A 19,323-nucleotide genomic window follows, 5' to 3' on the forward strand; every position below is an offset into this window, starting at 1 on the left:
ATTTTTGATTACAATCCAGGAATTTGATTGTATTTTTACATTTTTACATGACTTTGATCTTTCAAAACGGGATAAAACAGGTTACTCGCAGTGGTCATTAAGTTTCATGAGAGGCTCTTAGCTGGATTTAGTGGCTTTTCAAGAGCTTAGAGTGCTTAAATCGCAGGGAAGGCCTAATTTATAGGTGAAAAGATCATTTTTAGGTTTTTTGAGCCCAGAATGGTGCAATTTTTCAATTTTTTTAACATATGGGGCAAATTGAGTTTTTAAGGAATTGTTAAGTGGGTCGATAAAAGGTTTAAGTGTGCGGAACGTTTATAAGAGTGAATAAAATTGGTTTAAAGATATTAACATTACAAATTTTTGGGGATTTTCATTTTTCTGGACAATTTTTGCCCTTTTCCGAGTTTTTCAATCGTCAGGGGCCAGTGAAACTGCTTTCGGGTTCGATAATAGGTCAATCGATATAGTTTCCAGTGACAATTGAATGAATGGTTTTCATATTATTAATATCACGAATGTCAGCAGCTTCTTAATAAAATTTGCGATTATTATGATTTTTCACTCTTTAGGGGCCAATGAAACTTGTCAGGGCGTAACGATAGGTTACTGGTTAGTCATTAACGTAACAAAATTTTTGGATATTAATATTAAGGTGTTTAGCAACTTTTTTGATAAATTCGTTTTTTCGAAAATGTCATTTCTTAGAGGTTTTCGATCTCTAGGGGCCAACGAAGCTTTCTGAAAGCTTATGCCACAGTTAATGTCAAATTTGAGTGGTATAAATTGGGCTTAGAGAACAATGGCGTTAAGAAATTGTGTACGTTAGTTGTTGTTTAAGCAAGAAAAAGGATTTGAAGTCATAAATATGCAGAATTAGACAAGTTGACTTTTTTAGTTTCTGGAAATTTTTGTCATCGTTTGATGAGCGCGATGCTGCTTCTGTGCGTAAATTTAGACCCTGCATTTTTGGTTTTGAATATACTAGCACCAAGGAACTCTGGCTAATCTTTCGTTTTCTGTTCTTATTTCTAGTTTTTTCTTATTTTGCCTGTCTCTGGTAGCCTCCAATATACCAAGCAAGTTTTTTCATATTGCCAAGTTTTTTGCTCTTGTTTATGTTCTACGAGGACCGTAGTATTCAACATGCTAATCCTAAAGGTAAATACACTTTCAATTCTTTTAATTTTGTTTTTCTCTAAATTTTTGAAATTGTTCTCTGTTAGGCTGGCATTGTTCAATTGGTCTGCTGATCAGGTACAGTTTTTTTAATTTTAATTCTTTGAATTGTATTTCGGGACTTGTCCTTGTGCGAATGCTTGTTACAGTTATGTGTTAGAGCCCCGACTTCAATTTTGATAGCTCTAAGTTTTCTACCAATAAGTTAATAATAAAGTTATAATAATTCTATCTGATTTTTCAGATTTGAAATATTGGTCTTTGCACTGACCTTTATAATATGGAGTTATTAAATTTGCCGGGAAATATTATTGAGACCGTTGTTCGAATGCTTGTGAATCAAAGAAAAACCGAAGAAATCAAAATTAGACGTTTGAATTTCGTGCAGTGCCTGGAGGATGTTTTGAATCTCCGAGCTACTTGTGTTCGCTTACTTGAAATTGTAAACAATACGAGATTAAAATTTCCATGCGTTGTTAATTTCTCTTGGAAAGATCCAGAGCTTAATTTTGATCTTCATTGTTTTATTAATTTTATGGCCAACGATACTAACTGGAGATTTGAAACTGTTAGGTTTCGAAAAACTCTGTTTCACGTAGAAGAAACAAATTCTGGACTTCTAAGTATCATGCAGAAGAATGCATCCTTATTTGCAAAAAGTGTGGCTCGTTTGAATTTCGATTTACCCTTGGGATCAAATTCGATTGTTTTAAATGTACTCAATTTACTGGACTGGCTACGCAGAGAATCTCTCAAAGCGGGTGGGCAGATTTCTTTTTGCATCAAAGATCCTTTCTTCAGCAATTGGGAAGCAGTTTTGCTTGTTGACCACCTGAGTATCCGTGGTTCACTAAGAAGGCAATTTGATATTTTTATTCACCTCGTCGGCTCCCAGAAGTTTCCAAATTTATCGCAGCTCGATTTACCTGATATAATTTTTCCTGTTGCTAAACTTTGTTTGTTTAGAAATTTGCACGCGCTGTCAATTTGTAATTTAGAGCTCCCGGAAAACGAACATATACGTAAGACCTGTTTTCTGTGATAAAAATGTCTAGTAAGAAATAGAGCTCTTTTTAAAATACTGCAGATGTTTCCATCGTTTTTTATATATTCTGCTTTTTTCCGCCCTTCCTGTAATGTTTTGTTTTTTAGTAATCTCTTCTGCGACGTATTTGTTAATTAATAGCCGCACAGCGATAGCTGGGGCTATTATTGGCCTTCTTTTGGTTTTTTTACAATTGAAAGAATTTGAATTGTATTGGGGCGCTGTCTTTTTTACTATTCGAAGAAGAGTATTTGAGAAGTCCTTTTTTAATCAATTTTATTGGAGTGATTTTTGAAGCGGGAACTGAAACGCGTGAAAAATTTAGAGTGATTTTGGTGCTAAACAAAAGTGAAGAGCGGAGCGAAAAGAGAGTGGTTTTTGTTCATACCGCTATTTTTGAGAGAGCGAGAAATTGACGTGTGAAAAAATTTTCTAAGCGAGCAAATTTTTTTGTTCCCGTGATTTTTTTTGCAACTTTTGATGTTTATGAGATATGATTATGACACTGTATTAATTTAAGGCTTGTTTTGATAGGAATTGAAGGTTTCAAGGAGTTAATTTGAGTTTAATGCTAATTTGGAGGTTTTTGATCAGTTTTGGTAATTTTTAGACAAAATTTAATGATTTTTGCCCGTTTTTTTGTTTTTAAGGCTTTAAGAGGGATTTGAAGTGAAGCTTCTTACTTACGGAATACTCAGATACCAATTGACTAACGTTTTCTTTGTATAAATTTTTTTCTCAGGAAAATTGACAGAAAAATTGAGACATTTTAAACCATTTGTCTTACTTTTTTGCAGTTTTTCTTTAAAATCTTATACAAGTTTCTTAGCCTATTATGACTTGCCCATTGTTTTGCGAGCTTTTAATTGCTCTAATTGCAAAGGAAGTTTACCCGATTTTATGTTTCCTTGTACTATTAAAAGAAACTCATTAGTTTTTTTTAGTTTTTTTGTTTAATTTATTTTTGAATGCCGTTTCTATTCTTCCTTAATTTTTTATGGCATTTGTCGAGGTTCGGGGTTCACAATAGTTGTTCTAGTTGTTTAGTCATAAGTATGGGCAATTTTCTCCTTCGAGTCGTTTCCGGAATTCTTCCGGCTATGTTTTTTTAAGATCTGTTCACACATTTTCATGATTTTTGAAGTCAAATAGGAGTAGTGATTTTGGTCACGCCGAAACAGGAAGTGGAGCGAAAAAGCGAGTGGTTTTGCGGAGTAAAAGTTTTTCGCTCAATTTTTAAGTAGAGTGAGAAAATGGTGTTCGAACAAAAATTCGATTTCTAGCTAGTGGTTTTTTGTTCACATGCGGCAATTTCTTTGACGTTTACTGTTTTTTTTCGCTTTTTTGGATCGGATTTTTTTCTAAGGCGTTCTCCTAATCCATCCATAGTTCATTGTAGGCCTAGTTTTTCGTTTGAAACAAATTTCGCTTTCTTGCTAGTGGTTTTTTTGTTCACATGCGGCATTTTAACATTCATTTTCAATTGTTTAAGTTTTTTATCTTACTTTTTTTAGAAATGGTTTTCTCATTTCACTCATAGTCCTTTCTAGGTCTAGTTGTTTGTTTAGTCAATTGAAATTGTTTGAATTGTACGTCAAGATTTGTCCTGCTATGTTTTTTTACGATCTGTTCACACATTTTCATGATTTTTGAAGTCTAATTGGATTAGTGATTTTGGTCACGCCGAAACAGGAAGTGGAGCTGAAAAGCGAGTAGTTTTGCGGCGTAAAATTTTTTTGCTCAATTTTAATTTAGAGTGAGAAAACGGTGTTCGCACAAAACTTCGATTTCTAGCTAGTGATTTTTTGTTCACATGCGGCAATTTCTTTGATGTTTACTTTTTTTCGCTTTTTTGGATCGGATTTTTTTCTAAGGCGTTCTCCTAATCCATCCATAGTTCATTGTAGGCCTAGTTTTTTGTTTGAACCAAATTTCGCTTTCTTGCTAGTGGTTTTTTCGTTCACATGCAGCATTTTACCATTCATTTTCATTTGTTTAAGTTTTTTATCTTACTTTTTTTAGAAATGGTTTTCTCATTTCACTCATAGTCCTTTCTAGGTCTAGTTGTTTGTTTAGTCAATGAAAATTGTTTGAATTGTACGTCAGGATTTGTCCTGCTATTTTTATTTAAGATCTGTTCACACATTTTCATGATTTTTGAAGTCTAATTGGATTAGTGATATTGGTCACGCCGAAACAGGAAGTGGAGCGGAAAAGCGAGTGGTTTTGCGGCGTAAAATTTTTTTGCTCAATTTTAATTTAGAGTGAGAAAACGGTGTTCGCACAAAACTTCGATTTCTAGCTAGTGATTTTTTGTTCACATGCGGCAATTTCTTTGATGTTTACTTTTTTTCGCTTTTTTGGAACGGATTTTTTTCTAAGGCGTTCTCCTAATCCATCCATAGTTCATTGTAGGCCTAGTTTTTTGTTTGAACCAAATTTCGCTTTCTTGCTAGTGGTTTTTTCGTTCACATTCAGCATTTTACCATTCATTTTCATTTGAAGTTTTTTATTTTACTTTTTTTAGAAATGGTTTTCTCATGTCACTCATAGTCCTTTCTAGGTCTAGTTGTTTGTTTAGTCAATGAAAATTCTTTGAATTGTACGTGAAGATTTGTCCTGCTATGTTTTTTTAAGATCTGTTCACACATTTTCATGATTTTTGAATACAAATTGGATTAGTGATTTTGGTCACGCCGAAACAGGAAGTGGAGCGGAAAAGCGAGTGGTTTTGCGGCGTAAAATTTTTTCGCTCAATTTTTAAGTAGAGTGAGAAAACGGTGTTCGAACAAAAATTCGATTTCTAGCTAGTGGTTTTTTGTTCACATGCGGCAATTTCTTTGATGTTTACTGTTTTTTTTTCGCTTTTTTGGACCATATTTTTTTCTAAGGCGTTCTCCTAATCCATCCATAGTTCATTGTAGGCCTAGTTTTTCGTTTGAACCAAAATTTGCTTTTTTGCTAGTTGTTTTTTGTTCACATGCGGCATTTTGACCTTCATTTTCATTTGTTAAAGTTTTTTATCTTACTTTTTTTTAAATCTCATTTCACTCATAGACCTTTCTAGGTCTAGTTGTTTGTTTAGTCAATGAAAATTTATTGAATTGTGCGTCAAGATTTGTCCTGCTATGGTTTTTTAAGTTCTGTTCACACATTTTCATGATTTTTAAAGTCAAATTGTAGTAGTGATTTTGGTCACGCCGAAACAGGAAGTGGAGGGAAAAAACGAGTGGTTTTGCGGTGTGAAATTTTTTGCTCTAATTTTTAAGTATTGTGAGAAAGCGGTGTTTAAACAAAAATTCTCATTCTAGCTAGTGATTTTTTGTTCACATGCGGCAATTTCACTTTGATTTTTGCTGTTTTTTCTATTTTTTGGATTGGATTGTTTCTAAATGGTTTTCCCAAATCATTCCTAGTCCGTTCTAGGTTTAGTTTTCTGTTCAGTCAATGAAAATTATTTGAATTGTACGTCAGGACTTGTCCTGCTATGTTTATTTCTTTCGTCGTCGCGGTTTTTGTTACGACCATATAACGTCATAACCACTTCAAATCTGCTTTTTGCTCATTCTTTCATGCAATTTATTTGAAGTGCGTGTGTGACATCTTTTTTCGCTCTTATTGGAGCGAATTTTTTCTTCATTCGCGTGATTAAATTTTTGGTCAGACTTGATTTACCTCACTCTCAAAAATGACTTTCTCATTTTGAAATTGACTTTTATTTACTTCAATTCAAAAAGATAAGTTCAAATGGTTGTGTGTCACTCTAAATGAAGGTTTTTAGGGAAGAGCTAATATAGGCAGCAAAAACTTATTAAGATTTTTAATTAAAATATAACATATCAGGCTTCGATGAAAGGACGGTTTTTTGGTCTGTCTTTCTTGCTGTTTTTTGAGACTGCAGATCTCTGAAGCTATTGCGGCTATTTTCTGACAATCTGCCAGCTATGTTTTTATTTATTCCTCGACAACTCTTCTGCTTTAAATGAGAAAACAAGAGGCTCTTAAGTTGAACTTTTGGGCGACTGTCACAAATATGTCCCTTATGTTGCGGTGTCTCTAAGAAGAGCAGTTAATAGCAATCTATGATTAAATAAATTATTTAAGCGGTTTTTGTTATCTGATCAATTGGGCTCAAAATTTGTACATATTAGTTTGTTCAGTTGTCTAATTGTTGAAAATTGGGTTTTATCCTGAATATTCCTGTTAACATTGTTCGAGTGATGAGCATTTGAATTGGAGCATATCAGAGGTTTTCCAAATTTAACGGAAAAAACTAGAAATTGTTAGAAAAATGTGTGCTTAAAAGTCGTATGACTAAAATGTGATATTTTTACGTCTGAATTGAGTAATCGTCACAATTTTTGGTTATTACTTGGTTGTTTATCATAAGAAGGAAAACGCACGGAGCGTTCTCAATTTTGTTTTGTTGTTTTTTATGTAAAACTGCAATTAAGAAAGATGATTGAAAGGAAACCGGTCTCAATTCTTTAGCTCTTCACAGCACTCAAATTACGGCCTTACTCCTGAGCTATGCAGAACTTGAATCGGATGAAGTTGAATGTTTCTCGAATGTTTTGTGCCAATGTTTTCCTCGTCTTGTTTATCTCTCCTTCAAGAATACTTATAGAACAACATTTTCAGGAACTGTTTCCTTTCGCCCCAAGTGAACAAAATTGGTGTGTATGAACAATCTTATGATGCAAGTTCTGGCAATGATAATGATTTTTACAGCCTGTTAGGAGGAGGCAATAGCTATTACGGTTATATCTTTGATATTATATCAATTAGTTTTTTTTAATATAATGGTTTTAATAATTTTTCATAGAATTGGTTCTGTTGGTTCTTTTTTGGAGATTCAAATATGTTGTGTTAACTCTTCGGAATATATCTTTTAAAGTTATATAGATAATAACCATTGAAGGCTGTCTCATTTTGTTGGGGGGGAGGTGAGATTGGGGTGTGGGGGTGGTGGGCGTGTGGACAAAGAAATAGTTCCATTTTTCAGACGATGACAATCTGTGCTTACCTGAAACTTGCACTACCGTTGAAACTTATTCTCACATGCTATTCTACTTTAAAAAGTGCCAATCGATTCGATATTTCAACCTGCAAGATTATTATCCAGCACTTGACAGGAAAATTTTCGTCAAACAATTGTTGACGACTCTCGGAACGCGGACAGCTTTAATGAGCGTCAGATTTTGTGGTAAAGAGCTAACTCGCACCGATTTTATGAGCGCTGTGGAAAATATTGTGGAGGAGTGTCATAGCCTGGATGTATTAAGGAAAGTGTTTTTTTTAGAATTAGAGAAAATTTTCTTAGCAAAGTGAGAGAAATGAATGTGTTAGAAGTTTTAGAGAGAGAAAGAGAGAGAGAGAGAGAAAAAAAAAAAAAAAAAGAGAGAGAGAGAGAGAGAGAGAGAGAGAGAGAGAGAGTTAATTTATCCCGGCCTCTAAATCAAATGTACAAAGAAGGATAATTATAACACGACATAAATCACAATCAAACATCGAAAAATAAATGCATTTAATATATCCAACAATCAAATTGAAATTTATTCTAGATTATTTTAGGCTGGGAAAGGACGCGCAACGAGGTCCTTAGACCTACTTTCCAGCGTGTCCTGTATTATAAACGTCAGAGTGGATAAACTTAATTTTAAATTTAATATTCTTGCCATTTTGTAAATGATTTTTTTTAGCAACATTTTAACTGCTCCAACTTATTGCTCCACCAGAGCCCGGAGATAAGTACTTAAACTATATCGAATCGAAACTTGTTTACAGCAGAGAGCAACGTTGCAAGTTAAAAATTGTCGTGTTTTGTCAAATGGTCCTATGAAGGAGGAAAAGTGACAAAAACTCTCTTTAGAAAATGAAAAAAAGTGATTTTTGACAGCAGAAATCGAATCGCGGTGCCTTCTACGAAGGCAACGCACCAATTTTAGCGTATACTTGTCAATTATTTTCAAAGAATTACCAGGAGTTGCAGTGATGTAAAAAAATATCCAAAAACCACATTTCGAACGAGATCATGTTTCCCTTGTATATATGAGTCCTTCAAGATATGATAGATATCAGAGACTTGCTTAATGGTTGCATTTCCTACATAGTCAGGTATGAGAAATTGTATTTTCAACATATTAAACAATTTGGAAGCTCGGTGACAAATCGAGTTTCGCTTTATTTTAGTTTTGCATAATGGAATTTTCAGTAGCATAAAATCAGCGCGTCTAGTTGAATGAGTGCAACTTTCGAATTGAAAAATAGTATTAAGATAATCCTCGGAATGCATATGATTTAATGACTTAAAAACGAATTTCAGTAGTTCACAGATATGCAATTCGAACACAGTTAGTATCTTATTAGCCATAAACAAGTCTTCACTATCATCATGACGTTTTCTGAAGTATATTACTTTGATTATTTTCTTGTGCAATTCATAAATTGGAGAAAGGGATGAGATGCTACAACACCCGTAAACAAGAACACCATTTTGGGTAATTGGGCATACCACATTCCTATAGTATTCAATCAATTGGTTACGCGGAACAAAGTATCTTATTTGGATATTACACCGCATTGTCGTCCAAGACGTTCAGTTACGGAACGTATTTGAGCGTGGTAGGAGAGATTTGAATCAATTTTCAATCCTAGATACTTACATTCATTGTCGATATTTATAAGACTAGATGCAATATTAAACCTGAGACTGGAATCACTTGCTTTTTTACTTGAAACGTTTTACTTAAATTCAGCTTAAGTTTATTTGCATTTTACCATCTTGCTACATTGTCAAGGTCTTTTTGAACATCCGATCTGGAGCAGTCTAAACCACATAAATTTGTGTCGTCAGCAAACAGATACACACTAACATGATTACGGGCGTTTGGTAAATCATGGATATTAATGAGGAACAACAAAGGTCCAAGAATGGAACCCTGAGGAACTCCACAAGTAATACTTAACCATTTGGATGATGCTCCAGATAAGGTTACTCTTTGTGATCTACCACATAGGTAGCTATGAAACCATTTCCAGCAATTATGACGTAGACCGTACCGTTCCAAATTGTTGAGTAAAATTTCATGATGTAGTGTATCGAGAGCATTTTCCAGATCAAGAAAAAAACGTCTCAAATTTACTTGATCTTATCCTTTCTGTGAGTTCCGCTAGGGCAACAATAGTTGAATGTTTTTTACGGAAACCAAACTGTTCAAAATAGAAAGATTAAAACCTTCCAGATATTCGTATACTCTCGTGTAAACATCGAGCGCTCATATATTTAAAAATATATAATGCTAACAAAAAACTTATTTAATTTCTCAGCTACTTCAAAGGTTGACGGATTAGGCTTGGTGTCTGACATACACGAAGCCAATTTAATAAAGCTATTATTCGGTCAGTTTTTTCCTGATAATTTGTTTAAAAGAGCGAAAGTCTGATTTGAGTCTCCTAATCAATTATCAAACATATATTTATAGTAAATCCGCTTCGCTGATTTGAAATTTTTTTCAAAACAAATTCGAATTTCTTTGAACCTATAGAGCAAAGGTAAATTAGATGGGTCTTTTTCCATTTACTACGAGCTCGGTTGCATTCAGAACGTAAATTCTTTAGCTTTTTGTCGAACCATTTAGGCATAAGGTTCTTTTTGTTCGGATTTATTTGTTTAAATGGAGCATATTGCTCGGTAACCGACAAGAAAACTTCATAGAAATCAGTGAAGGAGATATCACTGTTCGATAATTTGGAAAAAGTTTTCTCAAGTTCGTGAATGAAAACGAGTAAATATTTTTCTACAATACTTGGATAACGTAGAAAAGATGTCTCTTACTATTTTGCTTTCATCTTCCGTATTTTTTATAGCCCATCTCGGCAAAACGGGATAATGTTCAGAGAAACTCTGATGATCTAAAATCTCAGTCTGCAATTAAATTTTGATAGATGAAATGATCGATTTAAGTTGCTGAGCTATTTGTGAACCGGGTTGGTTCACTGGGTGTTATGCTGAATGGAATTTGTATTTTTGGGTTAACAGATTGTTCTTCATGATATTTTTATTAAAATCTCCACAGATTACTGTTGGAATTTTTTGTGAGCTAATGTTTCCCATAACTTCGTCTAAGATTTCCAAATTTGTTTGCCCTTTGTTTATTGTACATTATCATTAATCGGAGTAAGTAGCCTATTTTATCTACGATGACAAACAATGACTATTCAATGTCGCAATCAAGCAATTTTTGGAAGGAACAATTGTTTCTAATTTGAATCATAATGCCACCACCTTTTGAGTCACGAACCTTCGATAAAAGATTCTGATAATCAGTAACTACAAACGATTTTGGATCGTCTTTTTCGGAAAGCCAGGTTTCTGTTAAACAAAGTATGTCAGGAGGAGACTCAAGACTATACGCAAGTGCTTCCAGGTCCTCAAGGTGTTTTTTCAATGAGCGAACATTTAGATTTAAAACATTAATTGAACTACAAGATATTGAAGTTTTGTTTTTAGGTATAGTCAATGGGCGAAGAGGTGGAAAAAATATTGCTGCGAGATGGTCGGAAACTTTTCATAAATTCCGAAAAGTCATAATTCAGATTTTTGGCAGCGTCCAGTAAATCCAGCACGCTGTATATTTTCTTATTTTCCTTCCACAGATAAAGAATTGTTCCCTCTCGTGTCCACGCTGACTCCTCACGAGAATCTCTCTTCATCATGGAAAGAATTTTGGCACGAGCAGGTGAAATATCTTCAAATATTTTTACGCTGTTAGTATTCGCTGATAATTTCTTGTTTCTTAAAATATCAGTCTTCACGACTCTACGGGCAAATCGAGCGATTATTGTACGCTCACCCTTTTTGCCTCCTGGCAGAGTTTAAATTTTTGGACGTGAATTGTCATCTTCAATTTGTAAGAACGGAAATACGGTAATTTATGTAGAGATTATACAAAACTCTTTTAAATTTCTAAGTGAACGAGAGAATGCTTTGTTATCAGGTTGAAAAAGTTGACAAAAGTTGCGCAAATTTTACATCTAGTTGTCTTTTTATGTCCTATCCAATTTTGACTCTTATGGCCCCTAAAGTTGGGGTAATTTTGAGTAACGATTCATAAAATTAATATGTGACAAATTTTTCTCGCGAGATAATGATTAGAATTTAGCTCATTCATTATCAGTCTTTAACGAGAAAAAAGTCATTTTAAGTCAGTCTTAAAAGTCAAAGTTTGGACCTGTTCTGTTTGCCAAAGGGGGTTGAGGGGGGGAGAGATAGGGTCGCAGCGAATTAGGTCCATTCGAAAATATTTCCCTTGTGAGTTTTCATTGGTCTGATCATTAATGCACAATCTAACCTCAAGGGATTTATACGGAGCTTAAATAACTCGAATGCTTCTATTATTTGAAGTAGCTATTAGATAAAGAAGCAACTTCCTTGTTCAGTGTTGATTGTTGTTTACTGGACACACAAGATTCTCTCAACGACCAAACTGAAATCGATCTATCCAAGATCGTCAGAGGCGAGAAAATTCTTCCAATCGATGGCCAGGAATCGGAGGCAATGCTGAAGTTGAAAGATCTTTGCAGAGACAAACAGTTGAAACTTCTAATTATGGGCAAAACTGTGCTGTACAAAAGCACAGCTGATGTGCGTCTGATGGGAGAAATTAACAAGCTTGAAGACCTTTACAAATGGAACTTAAAGCGTGGTTGTGTGCAATGGTTGTCCTTGGAGAATTAGTTTGCTTCTCTGAACCCAGAGTAGTGACATTTTTTTAAAAATTGAAAATGCACAGAAGTTAATTGATAAAATTACACTTGGAAATCTACAAAACTCATTTTTTTTGTAAGATTTCCTAATTAAGCTCGGCCTTGGCAAATGGCATTGGTAATTTTCAATCATGTAGAGCTCAAACAGCTATTAGAGAGTTCGCCATCAAACCATATTTTCAAACTATCAATTTATTTTGCCAATGACAAAGTTATCTCCTGTTCTGAATTATCTACATTGACTTTTACTTTTCTTGCGCTCTGGTTCCACATTAAATCTTAGTAATGCTACCTCGCATCATTCAACGAGAACCGTAAGGACCATTTGATCACCTTAATTGTGTTGTGTTTCTGTTGTTGCTTAGTTAATTTCAGTAATGATCATAACATACTTGAAATCAATTTATTGTTGATTTTTTTTTGTTCTCAAACAAAGTTTAGCATTTATGTTTATCCTGTTGATTCATAGCCGCCCTCATCTTCTCAGCCGGCTATTATAGCGCTCCTATTTTTCTTTACAATTCAAATAATTTGAATTGTATTGGTGCGCTGTGTTTTTTTTAAGATGTGTTCACACATTTTTCAATGACTTTGATCTTTCAAAACGGGATAAACCGGTAAAGCGCAGCGGGCATTAAGTTTAATTAGAGGCCCAAAGTGTGCTTTAGTAGTCGTTCAAGTGCTTATAGTGGTGCAGCTGCTGGAATGGCCTTAATTTAAGTTTAAAAGGTCATTTTTAGGAGTTTTTGGGCTCAAAATGGTGCAATTTTTCATGTTTTTTGTGATTTTTTTGAGTTTTTTGTTTGATTAGTCTTAGGTTGAAATTTTTCAAAATTGATGAAAGCTTTTTGCGAGACAAAATTGCTTGTTATGACCATTTTATGAGCTGTATGTTTTGTTACTACAACCACAAACACGCAAAATGATACTAAATTTCGCAGTTTTTTGAAAATTTTTGTCATATTTTGAGTTTTTTAGCCCTAGGTGTCAAGAAACCTCATCGAGGGTTTGATAAGGGGCTTGATGATAGATCACTGCTTAGTTTCTAGTGTTAATGGAATGTTCTTTAACTTTTTGCCATCATGAATTTTAGCATTTTTTGACAAAACTTGCAATTTTTTCATTTTTTTTGATTTTTTTGACATTTATTGTCATTATTCAAGTTGTTTGAGTCCCAGGGTTAAGAAAACCTCATCAGTGGTTGGATAATAAGTTACTGAAAAATTTTTAGTTGTCATAGAATAGGTTTCAATTTTTGATTATCACAAATTTTAGCGATTTTTTTTGCCAAAATTCGCATTTTCAGGTTTTTGAAAATTTTGGTTATTTTTCAGTTTTCCAGCTTCAGGAAACAGACAATCTCTTTTGAGGCTTTTAAAAGGGTACTGCATAGTTTCTAGTAACAATGGAATGGTTTTTAACTTTTTAATGTCTCGAATTTTAGCATTTTTTTAAAATCTTGCATTTTTTTAAGGTTTCCTAAAGTTTTTGTCAGTTTTTGATATTCATCTATTCTCAAATGCGAGAAAACATATTCCACGTTCTAATAAAAGTTACCGCATGGTTTTTAGTTCCAATGGATTTGTTTTCAACAATTTAACTTTTCGACTTTTAGAAGTTTTTTTAATAAAATTTGCAATTTTTTTCAAGTTTTTTCAAAATATTTGTATTTCATTTATTTTTTCTTGCCTCAGTAGCCAGGTAACTTCATCCAGGGTTTGATAATATGTTATTAAATTTTTGTTAGGGGGCAATTGTTTCTATATCTTTTAATAGAACGAATTTCTATTTTTTGAAGTTTGAAATTTTAAAAATTATTATCTATCGATCTATGAGCCTATGAGTTTTTTAAAGTTTGGAATTGGGTTAATGGATAGCTTCTAGAGACACAGAAATTATTCTAAAGATATTTATATTACGATTTTCAGCAACATTTCCTTATAATTTGCAGTTGATTTCTTTTTTTTTAATTTTTTGGTCATTTTCGAGTTAATCGATCTTCAAGCCCCAATGAATATTTTTCAGGTCTTGCTGATATAATACTGGACCGATTTCAGAAACAAAAATTCGTTTTTAACATTTTTTTGAAATAGGTAATTTTAAAGGGAAAAAATTTTGCCTTAGGTTTAAAAACTTCAAGAATTTTAGCAATGAGTATATTTTTGTTTAGGTTTGATTCTTTCAGTTTCTCAATTTTATGAGATGATTTTGTTTGTGTTCTGGCTGAAATTGTTGATCTGATCTGCTGGTCAGGTAGAGTACGTCTGAGTTTATTATTCAATTCCTTGAATTGTGTTTCAGGACTCGTCCTGCTATGTTTTTTTACTTCGTCGAACTTTTTTTCGCTTTACCCATTTTGCCGCTTTTTCGACATTTTGCGTGAAATCTTTTTGACTTCTGTGGGCTAGTTTCACTCTTCTGTCATTCTGCTCAAAGTCCTTTTAAACAGCAGCTGCTCAGCAAAGCAATTCAAAATGACGGGAGTCACTATAAAAAAAGATAAGTCAGAAACAGAAACGCGATAAACCCATAAAGCCCATTTTTAGATGCCCGGTACTTGAACTTTGTTCTCATAAGTTTTAGTTACTATTTATAATGCTTATTGGTATTGATACTAGACCCTGTAGCCTCTCACTGAGAGACAGGAGTATGTTCAACTACGAAATAACATCAAAATAAATTGCACTTATAAATGTTTTTGTACAAATATCAATTTTTGTTTATATTCTTTTCTTTCAATCCCAATAGATTTATGGGAATCAACGGCGGCTATTTTCCGGCAATCTGCCGGGTATGTTCTTTATTTTATGCAATTTATCCTACTGAAATTTTGGTCTGATTGATTTTTGGGATCTTTTCCGTTTGTGCCCCCCAGCTTAGTGCGCGAATATTTTTTGCACCCCCCAGACGCACGTGCCATATTTTTACATAACAATTTACTATGTAATGGCACGTGCTCTGTAACTGGGGGCGCATAACGTAGTGGGGGCACAAACGGAAAAGATCCGATTTTTTCATCTGACTCACCGTAACCGTTTAACAGACATAAATTAACTCAACCCTCATCCCCATAATCCCCCACCACTTCATCTTAACCCCACTCCACCTCCGACTCATTCCGCCTGCAACACCGCGCGCTCGCTCCCTCCCGCTATTAAGCCCTCCTTCCATAGTCACCCCACAAACCACCACCCCCAGCCAAAGCTAGCATCACTAAGCCGCAGCTAGCTACGGACGAGGCCAACCGGTCGACAGTCGTTTGAGAGCATTTTTCCCGACCTTATGTTTAAAAATACTGTCCTTGGACCGATTTTCGGTAGTGCAACGTTTTCAGAAACAACTATAGTAGTTGACCCCTTGTAATTCGGTTTGAAGAAACCGATTTATAAGAATCAATTAAATTTTTTGTGTTTGACCTGAAACGGCTCTGCTTGACTGAAACTTCATGAATATCTTTATTAATTACGTAAGACATATTCCTGATTCCACAATTTGTCATTAGCCACGATATAAGAAGTAGTTATCTGCTGTTCTTTTTTAATAAACAATTGAGAATAGGAGGCACTTAAACAATTACGTGAATAAAATATTTATTAAACAATTACGTTCTCTAACGTTTTCTAATTTTCCAATAGTGTTACCCTGAATTCGTGACATCAATGAAAAGAGCGAGTATAACTACGTGGCAAAATTTTACACGTTTTTGCGGTATATTTTATGGCGCATGTTGGCTAAATGCAGAAATATCAAATGAGTTTTAAATGTTCTTATCGACATTATAATTAGTAACAAGGAGGCTCGGTAGTGTGCGTTCGCACATTAGGTTCCGACCCCGCTCATCTACATTTTTTCACTTAATTGTCTACCAAATGAGGAAGAGATAAAAAAAATTAACATATCAACATATCGTTCAACAAACTACTAAAAGAATGAAAGAATCTACTCTAGAGGGCCTATGAGACCTGTGGCTACCGTAATATGACTACCAAAAAAGACGGCAATAAAAATCAAATAGTTACAAATATTAATTACGACCAAAACTCCTTGTCCATTTTTTGAAAACCACTAATAACCAAGTCAAAATGGCATCAGATAAAATTTATACTTAGAAGATTAACCGGCACTTTTTGGAACAAAATATGGGACTTTTCCTCAATGCGAATTGGAAAAAAGTCGGCCAGAAATTAGCAAAAGGGGCAAAGTTTATTGAAACATTGCTTTTTTTAAAAAAAAGAATTAAATTCGAACTGATTAGAAACATTACGCATCAAATGAAGTCATTGAGAGTCTTTTATACCTCAATAGAGAGCGACTGAGGCCGTTCATTATCCAGGATATGTCATACGAATACAAAAAGAACGACAAATACAGGCAAAAACTAAAAATTTGTACAAAAAATTATGCACGAAAACGATGTCCCCCCAATCAATTAATTATTAAGCTGATCATTAAAACAAATAAAAATCTTCGTTTGCATTTTTTGAAGGTAACAATATTTGTAAATCAAATGACGCCCATTATTGTGATACTGTGAAAAGAAAACAAAAACCTACAAAAAAAGGGGCAAATATGCAAAAATCACGAAAATTGGTTTCATGGAAACTGGTTGTTCCAAGAAGAAAGACCATTTGAGGAAAAGGAAACAGCTATGAAGAGCAAATTGTATTTCAATAGATAAATGATGTCAATTGTATATGGAGATGCTTAGCTACAATTTAACAGAAATAAAATTGGCAGATCTCAAAAATCTATTTTTTTATTAAAAACAAATATTTTCAAAATTCATAGCCAACAAAAGCTTTCGACTAAAAAGGTAGACAGTTTGTCTTGCAACTACTCGGAAAACTAATTGCGACTATTATTAAAGAGACTAAATTATAAGACTATAAAATAACATTAAATACAAGCTGATCCAATAAGTTTCAAACAACTTTGCGAAACAACAGTTTTGAAGCCATTAAATATATAAGATATATATAACATCTTCATTTGCGTCTCCTTTGAACATCATAACCTTGAAAGGGCCTAGAATCATGACCTAGAAATTAATAACAAATAAAGGGCAAAAATAAAAACTCTACCAATTTCTGCAAGAGATTGGTGTCGCAGCCCTTCAAACCATATGCTATGAAAACAAAAAATATGTTCAGTTTCAAATGCTGTAAAGTTTTTTTCAGTTAGATTGTTAAACGATGGTACAATTTACAAAAGAAACAAAGACAACAGCAAAAAATGGGAAATTATGCACAAAAATTTTGTATGAAAACTCGTAGTACCAAAAGCAAGAAAACGTTCTGTTTAAACAATCAGCCACAAAATTAGTTTGTATTCTACACGGAGGAAAGGTTGACCTGTACTTACTGAGATAAGCAAAATGTTGACAAAATTAATATAAAAAATTGACAAGTTCAAAAAATCACAGAAATTTTCTTAAAACAAATAGATTCAATAACATAAGAGACAATAGGTAACAGCCGATTGAATAGAAAAGGTTCACCTGCGCCTCGTGAGGAAGAAATTGAGATCTTTGAGTGGTTAAACTTTAAAATTAGACTGCCAAAAGAATAACAATTGAAGGCAAAAGACAAGAATTCAGATAAATTTTACTAAAACTCTTTTTCAAAGCCATAAAAACCCTTTGGTTCTCTGAAAACAAACTGTATCAACAATCGGTCTTAAATTGACGTAAATTGGAGCTATCATTAATTGAGCCCTGAATAAAAAATATTGTCAATAATTAACATTAAAAAAAACAAAAGCGCAATTTTTTGCAAAAAGGCAGCATCAAAATATAAAACAAAGTCTGCTTCTAAGAATCCATGATATTGTCAAATCTCTCCCTGATTTTGTCGCGCGCTCAGCAAACCGACCAATTGTTCCAAGTGTTTGCGAATTAGACCAATTGTTTCATTCAATTCTTCAAATATTAAAAAGAAGAACGATGCATTTTGTATAATTATAGAGTCAAATCTGCAAAAAACGGCAGTTTTAATTCTGGGAGACTTTCATACGGCGTCTAATTGAAACTAGCGCTCTTTTTGAGACTAGGGAGTTTGTTTTAAGTTTCTAGGTCACTAAGTCTGGCAAACTTTAACAAAGTGGACCAAAAAAGCATATTTTGTGCCATTTTTGATGAAAAAAGTTTGAATTTTGAAAATTTTATCAAAAATTTTAGCCAAAAAAACTTCAATCAAACAATTAAGCAACGCTTTTCTATCTCTAACGGTAACAACAACACTCTGCCGTTACAAATTTAAACTTATTTTGAATTATATTTGCGAAATTGTGCCAAATTTTAGCAAAAATTACTGAAAATGTAAACAAAAACAATCGAATGTTCACCAAAGTTTAAACCTTGATAACTCCCTGTAAAAAGCAAAAATCGAAAAAAACTTTTTAATTCCACATTCTACGCTGGACGGGCTTTTCAATGATACCACTCACAATTCTGTACGATGAATATATCGATCGGCCGAAATTGACTGAACAAAAAAAACCCAGTTGAGTATATAGTTCCTCCCTCCCCACTTAAGTGGGGGTCGGAACAATTAATCGTTTGGTTTTGCCTGATATTTAGCGTGTTGTTTTTCATTAACACTAGTTGGTCTGACATTTTACGACGTCCATTTTAAACGAAACTCAGATTGAGCCCGCCCGTTGAAAAGGGCATGGATTATTTTTGCGTTTTCACTTCTATGTTTGTATTATCCCCACGAGTATATCATCTCTCATACAACAATTTTCACAGTTTGACGGTCTAAAATCCTTTTTTAAAAAAAGTGAATGGTGCCAAATTATAGCAGATACAAACGTTGTTCAGATCACATTCTAGATTTTAAAGTTTTACTGTAGTTTTATTAATTACACATACAGAGTTTCGTATTTTGTAAATTTTTCAAACCCTAAAACTGGGAAATATAAAATAAAATTTTTAAATAAGTATGTACGTTGTCAGGTGTTTTGTTGTTAGTTGCTTTTGAAACTTCTCTAGGCAATATAAAAGCGTGCGTATGCATATTTTGCATTTTTTATTAGATGATAAGCTTGTGTGAAGTTTAGCGTCGATCAACATCACTAACTACGTTCTTGAACGTAGATTTGATCATTTTTAGAGTTTGTTCAAATTCACACACGCGTCATTCAGTTAGGTTCAAAGCTGTTCAAATTTGAGATCTCGATGTTCAGGGGACCATTTCAAGCCAGCGTCTCTACCAAAGGCAAAATAGACCATTTGGTATATGTGCTTGGGGCTACTGTAGGCCGTTCTAATTTGATACCAATTTTTGTGGAATCTAGTCCTCTCCTCGCCCTATTCCACCAAATGGCGTTTT

General features: G+C 33.8%; 1 protein-coding gene across 2 annotated transcripts in view; it reads left to right on the top strand.

Moving 5' to 3' along the window:
- Nucleotides 1-12,411, top strand: part of LOC142348396 (uncharacterized) — a 31,194-nt gene extending 18,783 nt beyond the window's left edge. The window contains exons 1-4 of one of the 2 annotated variants that reach the window (XM_075399733.1): nt 1,167-2,201; nt 6,716-6,858; nt 7,223-7,507; nt 11,664-12,411. In XM_075399733.1, the coding sequence (XP_075255848.1) occupies nt 1,460-2,201; nt 6,716-6,858; nt 7,223-7,507; nt 11,664-11,963 (1,470 nt within the window). In that variant the 5' untranslated portion in view covers nt 1,167-1,459 and the 3' untranslated portion in view covers nt 11,964-12,411. Of the gene's footprint in view, nt 1-1,166; nt 2,202-6,715; nt 6,859-7,222; nt 7,508-11,663 lie in introns of those variants that run through there. The other variant, XM_075399732.1, reaches the window with a different exon arrangement.
- Nucleotides 12,412-19,323: the final 6,912 nt, after the last annotated feature.

Source organism: Convolutriloba macropyga, chromosome 10 (assembly GCF_964194025.1).
Source record: "Convolutriloba macropyga chromosome 10, txConMacr16.3, whole genome shotgun sequence".
In the NCBI taxonomy this organism is placed as follows: Eukaryota; Metazoa; Xenacoelomorpha; order Acoela; family Convolutidae; genus Convolutriloba; species Convolutriloba macropyga.